Source organism: Zingiber officinale, chromosome 2A (genome assembly GCF_018446385.1).
Source record: "Zingiber officinale cultivar Zhangliang chromosome 2A, Zo_v1.1, whole genome shotgun sequence".
In the NCBI taxonomy this organism is placed as follows: domain Eukaryota; kingdom Viridiplantae; phylum Streptophyta; class Magnoliopsida; order Zingiberales; family Zingiberaceae; genus Zingiber; species Zingiber officinale.
The window spans coordinates 87,359,384-87,370,966 of record NC_055988.1 but is presented as its reverse complement, the minus strand read 5'-3'; the positions used below and the strand labels follow the sequence as shown (position 1 = coordinate 87,370,966).

At 33.8% G+C, this 11,583-nt stretch overlaps 1 protein-coding gene across 3 annotated transcripts; it reads left to right on the top strand.

Annotated features, from left to right (window-relative positions):
* The first annotated feature begins 631 nt into the window (after positions 1-631).
* On the top strand, positions 632-3,209 carry LOC122041445 (SNF1-related protein kinase regulatory subunit beta-3-like). 3 transcript variants are annotated; one of them, XM_042601125.1, is made up of 3 exons: positions 632-809; positions 2,131-2,174; positions 2,249-3,209. In XM_042601125.1, the coding sequence occupies exons 2-3, from the start codon at positions 2,148-2,150 to the stop codon at positions 2,558-2,560; spliced, it is 339 nt and encodes a 112-aa protein (XP_042457059.1). In that variant the 5' UTR covers positions 632-809; positions 2,131-2,147; the 3' UTR covers positions 2,561-3,209. The 3 variants fall into 3 exon arrangements, with proteins under 3 accessions (XP_042457059.1, XP_042457060.1, XP_042457058.1); XM_042601126.1 differs by having other exon boundaries at positions 2,095-2,174; XM_042601124.1 differs by having other exon boundaries at positions 634-809; positions 2,113-2,174.
* The last annotated feature ends 8,374 nt before the right edge of the window (positions 3,210-11,583 follow it).

Sequence of the window (11,583 nt, the reverse complement as noted above, 5' to 3'; positions counted from 1 at the left end):
AAATATTATTTATAAATATATAATTTAAAAAATAATAATTTTTTTTAATTATTCAACCTAAAATTTAGAATAAAATTTTCAGTTAATATTGTAATGTATATTTGAATGGCTATATGATGACAATAAAAGTGAATACGTTCGCCCCTAATATCTCCATTAATTCGTCCTAAGGTCAATACGGAAGAGATAAATCATAGACGGTTACTAGCCTTTGGAATAGTGACTAGCACATAAGAGAGGTATTTACCTCGATTTTGCCGATATTCGAATCTCAGATCTCATGATGACAATACCTCATGCGCTAGCCACTACACCCATCCGAACGGACAATATATTTGAGTAACTATATGGTGATAAAAAAAAACGAATACGCTCGTCCCCAACGCCCCCTCGTCAACTCGTCCCAGGGCCAATATGGAGGAGGTAAATCATGGGTGACTACTAGCCTTTGAAACAGTGACTAGCACATAAGGAAGACATTTACCTTGATTTTATCACGATTTAAATTCCAGATCTTATGATGATAATATATCATGCGTTAGTCATTAGACCCCTCCAAGAACACTATTTGAGTGGCTATATGCACTTGGCTAACGGGGGGCAAATTGATAAAAATAAGATCACACGGAGCAGAGTGAACATTTTACTTGTCGTAATAATTTCTTCGTCCCCCATCTTTGGCCCTAACCCGACGAAGGAAACGAAAGGCGAAGAACGGGTGTTCTTACTCAGCCATCGCCGGCCAACGGAGACGTTAATAGCGGTGAGACGACAAGGGATTTCGTTCCATATTTGACCGAAGTTATCTGGTATTCCTCTCCTTCTTGTTCTCTTTCTTCTTTTTCCAGATCAAGGGGTAGATTCCCATTAACTTTTCCTTGCTGAAACAGTAGACCGTCGGCGCGATAAGCGATCTTGTATTTAGTTATTGACACTGTGATTCTATATACTTATCCTTGTTTTGATTTCTTGCGGTATCTTCTAGCAGTAGATCGTTAGTCTACATTTTTAATTCTGGTTTAAAAATTCCAACTTTATTTCAAAGAGTGATTGAACTATCAGTGTTCTGTTCACAATGAGTTGTGCATCACCGCTTAATTTGGACTTGGAAAATCCTTGACAATACTCAGTGTCTCGCCATTGTCTTCAATGAATTCCTTTAGTTTGGAATGATAGAGTTTAGGAATGTGAATTCCAACTCTTCGGTAACTTTGGATTTCTGTATTGAAATTTGCAATTCCTGTTCATTTTGTTGTTATTACTTATTATGCCCACAATTTACTAATTTGTTAACTTGCGCTATATATATGACCTCAACGTTAATGTGAAGCACAACTGTAAGTCTTAGTTTCTTAGAGTTCATTTCTATCTAGGAACTGAAATTCTTTTCTTTCTTTCTAGTGTTTGTTCCAAACAAGCTGTATGAGTTAGAGTAGCATGTATCTTATCTTTTGAGAGTTTGCAAATTTGAAAGAGTGCTTAATGTTATGACTTTTGAGTAGAGTTCAGGAATATGTTGGTTCCATGGGGTTTTATGGAAATTGAATTATAATTTCTGGTAATCTTTATTTTATCAAACATGTCAATGTAAGATTTCTTGTAATTTTGCAATGATATAATTACATTTAGTAAACATTATAATACAAGGTTATGAATGATTTTATAATTGGCAATTTACCTGTACAATAATCCACATTATTATATAATAAATACTTTCCACCAAATGACTCTTAATGTCACTCTTACCACTAGAAAGAGGACATCAAGATTGACTCAGGGTTCACATGAGTTTGTAAGGCTGATCTTAGTTAAAGCTTTGGTAACGAGTTCATGAAACATAGTAGGGAGGATTAGGTGCCAAAAAGATCTGTGTTGATTTCTGAAAATGTATTTGACTAGGATTGATGATCATAATATCTTGGTCATTTGGAGTTCAAAGGAAATGGAGCATAATTTTGAGCTGATGTTTTCATGCTTTAGTTGTGGCCAAAAAATCATTTTTGTTTCAATAAAATATTTGTTTTAATTTTGATATATTTATGTCTATATATAAGAAATTGGATGCTTTCTTTGTTCTCATGTAAGGTTTTCTAGTAATTGTTTTCCTAACAGGCTTATTACTGAAACCAGATCAGTTTAACTAAACCATGGATCGAACAAATGGAGATGACCATGTAAGTGATAACTTTTTGTTTGGTATTACATCGATCAGCCCTTTTGTAACCTGAAGAGGAAATTCATGCCGTAGGAAGGAGTCAGTGTCATGGGTTTTGAAGTTCCCACATCGCCCGATTCAAGCTACAACAATCCCATACCAAGAATTGAGGATGAAGCTCGAGACCCCCTGCTTGTCCCTCCTCATCTGCAGCAAACCTTGCTGAACTATCTACCCAGCCAAGATGATCCAAGTAGTCTTTCTGTGCCTCAAAATGTGATTCTTAACCACCTCTACATTGAAAATCGAGATGTCTCCAGATCTGCTGCTGCTCTTGGGATAACCCATCGTTTCTTATCTAAATATGTTACTGTTGTTCTTTATAAGCCGGTCCAGAGAAGGTGATCATGAACACTGAATCCTTATTCGTCCATGGCTAGTCAGTCCATATTCAGGAGAACTGGTGGCTTTGGTTGTTATCATTGGATAAGTAATCCCCACTTTTCAGTTGCACAGGGTCTGTTGAACTCATTTTATTTAATTCTGGATCAAATATTCTGAATGCAAGAAGTGTTGTTCCTTCCTGCAAAACACCTTTTTCCTTTTTTTTTGTTTGCAGTATGTTACTCATGTGTATGTTAGGTTGGCCTTTGTCATTACAATGCCTAGTGTTTTTGCGTGTTTGGCCATAGACAAAACTAAACCTTATCCAGTCAAGCCAGAGAGTATTCTACCCATGTGTTTGTGGAATTTGAGGATAGAATCCTAGTGAGAGAATTATTTAGCTTCAGCATGCCATGCTCTGTATACAACTCGCATTTTTCAGTTTTGCACTATTATTTTCAGCTTATGCCCCTAAATTAATTATTCGCTTTTCAGGCACAATTCAACAAAGTGAGTGGGACCTTTCATTATTATTTTCAGCAACACTATATTTTTCTTTCTTGTCCTGTTTCTCATTACAAATACTTGTTTGTACTATCCACATTAGGCAAATATGACAATGATATACATGTGGATTTTTTTTTTATCTTTGCAGGATTTTAGCATCTGTTTTTTACCAAAAAGAAGAATATATTACCACCTTCTATGTCATGAAAAGGATGGAGAGTTGCATAAATTATGTCAAAAAGTTATGAATAGGAATTTTAATTGTATGTTGCTTTACCATTATGCCATCATTTCTCATTGAAATATGCTTTAGGCATGATTAGCGCAATGATGTGATTAGATTTATGTGGATTCTGAATAGCTAGTGCTACTAATTGTTGTGCATGAATACAAATTCTAGGATGAGCACAAGTTTGATTACTTTACTAGAAACACATGTTTTTCTTTTTTTGGAGAAAGAAAATAGGTGGAGGCCAATTCTTCATCAGAAAAGGAATAGCAGCTCAGTGCCTGTTCTTGGTTTCAGCTAGTGACTAGTTGATTGCCATTATGAAGCCTATCCATTTCAATTCCTTATCATGTCAAGGAAGGGGCCAAAACCTAATTACCATAATCTCATCTGCCCCCACACCTCTGACCCCACCAATCTCAGATACTGTCTATTGCTAACTATAAAGCTCTCAGTTCATAGCCATCAATACTTAAATGAGATCTCAAATCCAAAAAGAGCCAACCACAAGCAGGATCTCATATTGAAGCACCATCAGACCTTTTCCTTTCATTCGTCTGCATCAGTTTGAGCTTAGAAAAGAGAGAAGAGTTGCTGGCAATGGCAAAGAGGGAGAAGAAGCTGCAATCCTTATCTTTCACCCACCGGTGCCGGCTGCTAGTAAGTGAGCAAAGGGCAAGGTTCTACATCCTCCGGCGATGCATCATGATGTTGATTTGCTGGAATGAAAGAGATGCATCATGATGTTGATTTGCTGGAATGAAAGAGACTAGTTCATATTATACATAGAAGAGTTATAGATTGATATAATTCGCTACTTGATATATGAAGATGAGCTTTTAGCTCTAGAAAATTTATCTAAAGCTATACAGCTTGTCCATATATATAATGAATATAATTATCAAGGAATGAGTCTGTATCTTTCTTTATAATTTGTTTTTTCTTCTGAAGTTACCTTCAACCTATATGATCTTTGATATAAAGAGCCAAATATGACTTCTTTCCATTATTCTGTATGCACGTTCATCTTATAATATAGAAGAGCATGATGAATCAATTAAGATGATGTTCTTTTGATGTGTGTCTGTGTGTATGAAGGATTTCTTCAAATTAATCTTGTTAATTAGGCAGCTATTCTTGTTTATGCACCTTGTTATCTGATGTTTTGTTTTTGATGTATACAGTTTTTGTTTGGTAACATTATTTGGTGTTATAATAATACAGGTGATTCATGTTAATGGTTTCTGTTTATTAATCTAAGAATCATTCATGTTGAACTTAAACCAATCGTTTGAAATTGTGATGTAATCATGATGGGATGCTGATTCCAAATCACTCCATTAAATTTAAGCTTGTTCTTATCTGGATGAATCATGAGATTATATTTCTACTCATATTCATGGCCTTGAGTGACATTAATGGACAATCAGGTATACAAAGTTCTACTCAATGCGGAATCTCAATTAAAGATTAGATCATATTGAATCTATTATATATAATTTTATCTTGTATTACAAAAGGTTATTTGGTGATTCAAACATGTGACATCTAGCTATCATCGATCGTACTAATGTTCTCTTTTATGGCTTGACAACTAGCTATCGTCGTGCTAATGTTCTCTTTCATGGCCTTAGTGACATTGGTGTTCAAAAATATTTATTACATTTTGAATAAATGTGATTTTATATTTATGTAAACTTATTTATATTACACAATCTATATTAATTAACAATACACACATACACAGATACAACACTACGAACAATATATAAGAGAGAGAGAGAGAGAGAGAGAGAGAGAGAGGATCTTGTTTGATGTATCAGTAATTAGCACTGGTAGCCGGTGGAGTTCCGGCCGTAGTTGTTGAGGAGCAAACTGACGCCGTTAGTGGCATTCAGGGCGTAAGAGGCTCCGAAGACGCTGGCGTTGAAGGCGGCGCAAAGGCACGTCTCGGCGTCGAAGGTGGCGAGGCCGGCGATGAGCGTGCAGCACGTCGACGGCGTCGCCTGGGCAGGTTCCCGAAGCTGACGTTGACGAGGCCGCTGATGAGGCTGGAGCAGACGCTGATTCAGCTTAGCGCGTTGACGGGGCAGCTGCCGGAGGGCGGCAGTATGGGCAGGAACAGGGCCTCGCCGCCTGTGAACAGGGCGGAGCAGAGCAAGGCGAGGGAGAGGAAACCGCAGCGGCGGCAGATCTGGAGAATGCCATGTTGTTGCTCGACGAAATGCCACTTCGACTCAATTTCAGTTGATGGCAAAAGATGGCGAGAAGCGATGAGAATTTATAGAGCAGCTAGCGTAATATGTCGAAAATTAATGGATCCATGCATTTAATTAACTAATTGTAATTAGGTTCCATTAACAACGTTTTTAAATTTCTGGGGATTATTTATCTCCTTTGGAAAATTTAGAGACGGACGATAAAGAATATCTAGAGTGAATGTAATTATCTTTTATTATTATCGAGAGACAATAAATCTAGAACGTTGGCTGTCGAGGTAAGAAATCATTCTCTGGTAAATTTGTGGGGTGATCAATACGTGGGATCGGACTCTCCACCTCCTTGACTAGTTGGACAAAAGGCTCACATAACTAAATTATAAAAAAAATGAGAAATATATAAATATCTTCATCTAATGATGCAACGGTGAAATAGCTATTTGATTAATGATTAGCCAAGCCTCCATGGTTAAAATCTCAGCTATAGTTAAGAATGTTTTTTTTTTTTGACGATTTGTCGGTGGGCTGAAAAGGAATCATAAAAAAAAAAATACGGAAACCATGCTACAAAAGTAGGCATGGTTCTGGTTCCAATAAATCCAAGCTACAATAGTAATTTGAAAGCATCTCTTTAAGAGCCTCTCTAATTAAAGATTTAGTTTGTCGTAGGCTTATAAAATTAAAAATTCTTGACAAAAAATTTTAAATAAAAACATATATAATCGTAATAGGATGATCATGGATCGAATTGATTTAATTATTAGGATAAAAAATTATCTGGTCCTATTAGATCAGATAATATAATATCAGGACCTACATTCGACCCTATATCCGACGGTTCTTATGTATCAGATATTCGACGGATTGTCAGTTATTTGAATATCCGACCCTATATCCAATGAAGTATAAAATATAAATATAAGTACAACAAAAAAATAAAATATTTTAAAATGATAATAGACATTACTCATTATACGTTGTAGTAGTTAATTGGAAATAACTACTATAACATGTAGCAGCTTAACGACAGTAGGTGCTACAATGTGTAGCAGCTTATGAACAGTAGTTGCTACAAGTAGGGGTAATCGCGGATCGAGTTGGTTCGGTTATTGGGATGAAAAACTATCCGGCCCTACTAGATCAGATAATGCAATATCAGGATCTTACATCCGGCCCTATATCCGATGGATTATTTTTTTCGGTTCGGTTCAGTTCGATATAAGCGGGTTGATCGGTTTGACGGGTTGACTGCTCACCCCTAAATCGTAGTTAGTTGTTTCATTGATTATCTTTAGAAGTGATCGATCTGGTCCCACATAAATTTTTCATCGACCATTAGGATAAATCAGGAAGCGCATACGACGTCCAACCTAAAAGCTCATCATCTTTTGATTGTGTCCTCCATTTGGAAAAAAAATTCCTACAAATATGTCATAACTGAAGTTCAAACTGTGGGTACCTGAGTGACATCTTGGATATCTTATCGCGACACTATAACCTAGGGACAATAAAAAAGTTTGAATGATTATAATATTTTATTTTTTAAATGGTTAGCAATAATTAAAATTGTACATTTTTCTTATAAAATAAATATATTTGATAATAATTAAATTAAAATTCATAAGTTAATTAAATATTAAATAAAAAAATATAAATTTAATTAAATTTAAAATTATAAGTTAATTAATTTAGTAATTAACAAGTATAAAATAAATTAAATTAAAAATTATAATTAATTTAAATATTAAATAAAAATTATATAGAAATATTAAATAAAAAAATAATAAATAAAGATATATGATTTATAATGTAAGATCTATAAGAAAAGTTATATAGATATTTTTTTGATTGTGAGAGAATAAAGTTATATAGATGTTTTTTTGATAGTGAGAGAATAGTAGAACTTTAGAATTTTTTTTATGAGTTTACATAACAAATCATATATCTTTCTATATTATAAACCACAAATCGTAATATAATACTATTTTATCATTAATTACAAGCATAATCTTTAAAAAGTTAGATTTAAATTTTTAATACTATTTTTAAACTACGAACCCCAAATCTCATCTTACCTTTATTTAAATTTTTTATTAAGATTTTTTTAATTTTACAAATCTATTGTAAATTACATTAGAGATACCCTTTCGATCTTCAATCTCGTGCTTCATTATTATAATAAAGTATGCACAGCTCTAGTTCCCATGCATAAACACTGTAATTTTTCTTTCTTTCTCTCTTTGTTATTGACGTGCTTTAATTTTAATGGACATAAAAAAATTTTAAATTTAAAAAGAAAAATTAATAAAAGAGATTGGAGTAAACTTCCAACATTAATTGTTCCAGAAGAAATATTAATTAATTGATAAATTAATTATTAAGAAGGATTATGTCGAGAATTTGAGTATCCTCGTCCGAATCCTCATGTGAAAGTAAATTATTTTATTAAATTTATAGTAATTTAATCAAAGATGTATCTAAATTTTTGAATTTATAAAAAGATGCATGTTACTTTATTATTTATCAAAGAATAGTATCATTTTATAGTGTTTTTCTCATTTTACCCTCCTGATCACTTTTCTTTTTATTTTCTTTGTCATTTCTCTCTCTTCTCTTTTCTCTTATGCATACAACTTTTCTTCTCTTTTCTCTCCTTTTTTTCTTTCTTTTGAACGTTGATTCTTCTAAAAACATTTTAGCATATCTGAGAAGCCGAAATAAATAATGGATAACATATTCAAACTCCTTGTAACTCTAGAAATTCATAGGAACTGAAATAGGTGCAATCGGAGTTCTCTAAATCCATCAGTGGATTTCGATCAAAATCTACTGATGAACTTAGAGAGCTCCGATTACATCCATTTTAATTCCATGGATTTCTGGATTACAATGAGTTCAAATATACTATCTATTATTTATTTCAACTTCACAGAGGTGTTAAAATATAATAAGAAAAAATCACCAAAATTCTCTACGTTGATATGTAATCATATCAGGCCCAACATGGGTCTGATATGGAATGATATAAGACCCACATTTGGCCTAATATGATTCCATATCAGACACAACGTGGAGAATTTTGGTGATTCTTACTTATTATCTAAGAAATTTAAATAAACAATGGATAACATATTTGAACTCCTTACAACCCCATAAATCCATAGGAATTAAAATGAGTGCAATCAGAGTTCTCTAAGTCCATCAGTGGGTTTCGATCAAAATTCACTGATGAACTTAGAGAGTTTCGATTACATCCATTTCAATTCCTATGGATTTCTAGATTGCAAGGAGTTCAAATATGCTATCTATTGTTTTTTCGACTTCTTAGAGGTGTTAAAATATAATAAGAAAAAATCACCAAAATTCTCCACGTTGGGTCTGATATGGAATCATATCAAGCCCAATGTGGGTCTGATATATAATGATATTAGGTCCACGTTGGGCCTGATATAGAATCGTATCAGGGCCAACGTGGGCCTGATATGGAATGATATAAGGCCCACATTGAGCCCGATATGATTCCATATCAGTCCCAACGTGAAAATTTTTGATGATTCTTACTTATTATTTGAGAAATTGAAATAAACAATGGATAACATATTAAAACTCCTTGTAACCCCATAAATCCACAGGTACTAAAATGAGTGCAATCAGAACTCTCTAGGTCCTTCAATGGGGTTCGACCAAAATCTATTATAAAAATTGAACGTAGATTAGCAGCACGACAACAATAAATAAAAATAAATGAACAACTAATAAAATAAAGAATAGGTAAAAGGTTAAAGGTTTACTTAGTTACAACCTAAGTGGTTGTTAATCCAAAGCGTTGAAAAATCACTGGTAGATCTCCTTCATTGAAAGCAGAGAAGCCTTTTATACACTTTGAACTCTCATAAAGTTGCTAGGAAATGAATACTAAAGTTGTTAAATATTTCCTAGCTCTAGGGATCTTTTTATGGCTCCTGAAAAATTCTATTCGTAGCTTGAAGGCACCTCCAAAGAAGTTGAACACGCCTTCCATTAGATAAGTTTTATCCACTGAGGATAAATCGTATCTGCGGCTAATGGCTATCGGAAGGCGCCTTCAAAGGCTGGAAGACGCCTTCGATGAAGGCACCTTCAACTCTATTGAAGGAACCTCCAACAGCTCTTACAACACTCCCTTTACCCTTTTGCTGCTCCGATCGTTTGGATGATTTTGTCCATCCAGAATTGGGCTCACCCGAACCCATCTTCCGGTCTTCTCCTCGAGCAAGCTTCCTCCATGGCTTTTCGTTTCTCGAATGTCGTGCATGTCATTCTCGTCCATCGATGTACTCTTTTGTAGCACCTCGTCCCTCGGACACACTAAGCCCATCGGTTCTCCCTCGTCCCGTCCTTCTTTATAGTCGTGTCTTCTGCTCGACTTCTTGCGTTCCTAAGCTCCTGCACACTTAGACACAAGGATCAAATACAGCAGGACCTAGCTAAACTTGGTTGACCACATCAAAGCTACCTCGGGGTTCTAACAATCTCTCCCTTTTTGATGTGCATCAACTCAAGTTCAAGTTAGAGTTAAACAAATGCAATAACATAAGTAAATTGCAAATAACAATTGCACTACAATGAATTAAAGAACTTTGTTTTAAAAAATTGTATAATTATGCAAATATCCAAACTTCCCCGAACTTGTACTAATTTCTCCCTCGTTGATCACATCCAAAATAAAGTGAAAAAGGCAAAGTTAGATAAAGAATTAAAATTTTCTAAGGGTTAAGGAAAAATTTTCTTAAGGGTCAACATAATTTAAATTTGTCAAAAATAAGTTTTAAGATTTTTTTTAGTTTTAGAAATGAAGTTTTTGGCAAATAATCCATAAAAAAATTCATTATTTATCAAAAATTTACAAACATATATTTTCGAGTATTGAAAAAATCTAAATATAGGAGTTGAATATATATAAGGCAAATCTAAAATTTTGCACAAAGGAGTTAAATTTAAAAAAACTTTAATTTAAAAACTACCTTTTTAACAAATAATAATTTTTTTATTAAAAGATTATAACAGTTAACTATTTAACAGTTAGTCTATTAAACATTTATTTCAATAATTGACTTCAGACTGTGGCGAGGCACTAGGCCTTCGTAGATATTGAAACAACAACCACTTCTAAACAAAATATTTTTTAAAAAAATAAATATTTAATTTTTTTCTGCAAATTGTAATTATTTTTTTAAAAAAATAATTTATTCTAAGTAGGATTTGGAAACCCAATATAGGTTTCTTACTACTTGATTGATTAAGAATCTTTTAGGAACATATTTCTAATTTGTCCCTTATGGTCTCTAAAATACCAATTTAGACTTTTATCATTTTTCCAAATATTTTGATTAAGACATGCAGAATTTCTAGATTTTTTGATTTGGTCCTTCAATTTTTTATTTTCTTCCTTTTACTTATCATACATTTCTAAAGGACAGATTTTTGCTAAGATTGTTTTAAATTCAGTATTTTCTCTTTCTAGTTTTACTAAATCCTTGAAAGTAATTTAATAAATTGAAATGACTCTTTAGGAGTTAAGGTGTATATCTTACTTACCCCGTGTTCTGATATTTCCTCTTCATCGTAGCTTTTTCTGATGATCCTCTCCCTTCATCGATACTCATTTATAAGCTGCTTTCATCTTCTCCTTGGTGGCCGGCCAATAGGGTTAGTCCGGCGTAGGCCTCGATCTCGAATTCGAAGGATGAAGATTTATCCCATGTTGCCTTTAAATTCTTGAGTTTCACTCTTGTTGGTCTTTTGCCCTTGTCTTTCTTCAGTTTAAGGTAGTCGTCCTTGATGTGTCCTTCTTCTTGGTAATTGTAACATCGAATCTTCCTTTTGCTTCTTAAGTCCTTTTTCATCTGCGACTTGAATTTGTTAGATCTGATAAGTCTATTAATTTTTTTTACTAATAATGTTGTTTCATCTACGTCGATGGATGCTTTGGAGTCTGAGTCTGGTCCGCTTTTCTGAGCTTGTAGTGCTAGGTTCTGACTTGGTCCCTTTCTTTGTCTTACACATCGATACTCGTGTAATTCGAAAGTAGAAAAGAGACTTTTTAATAT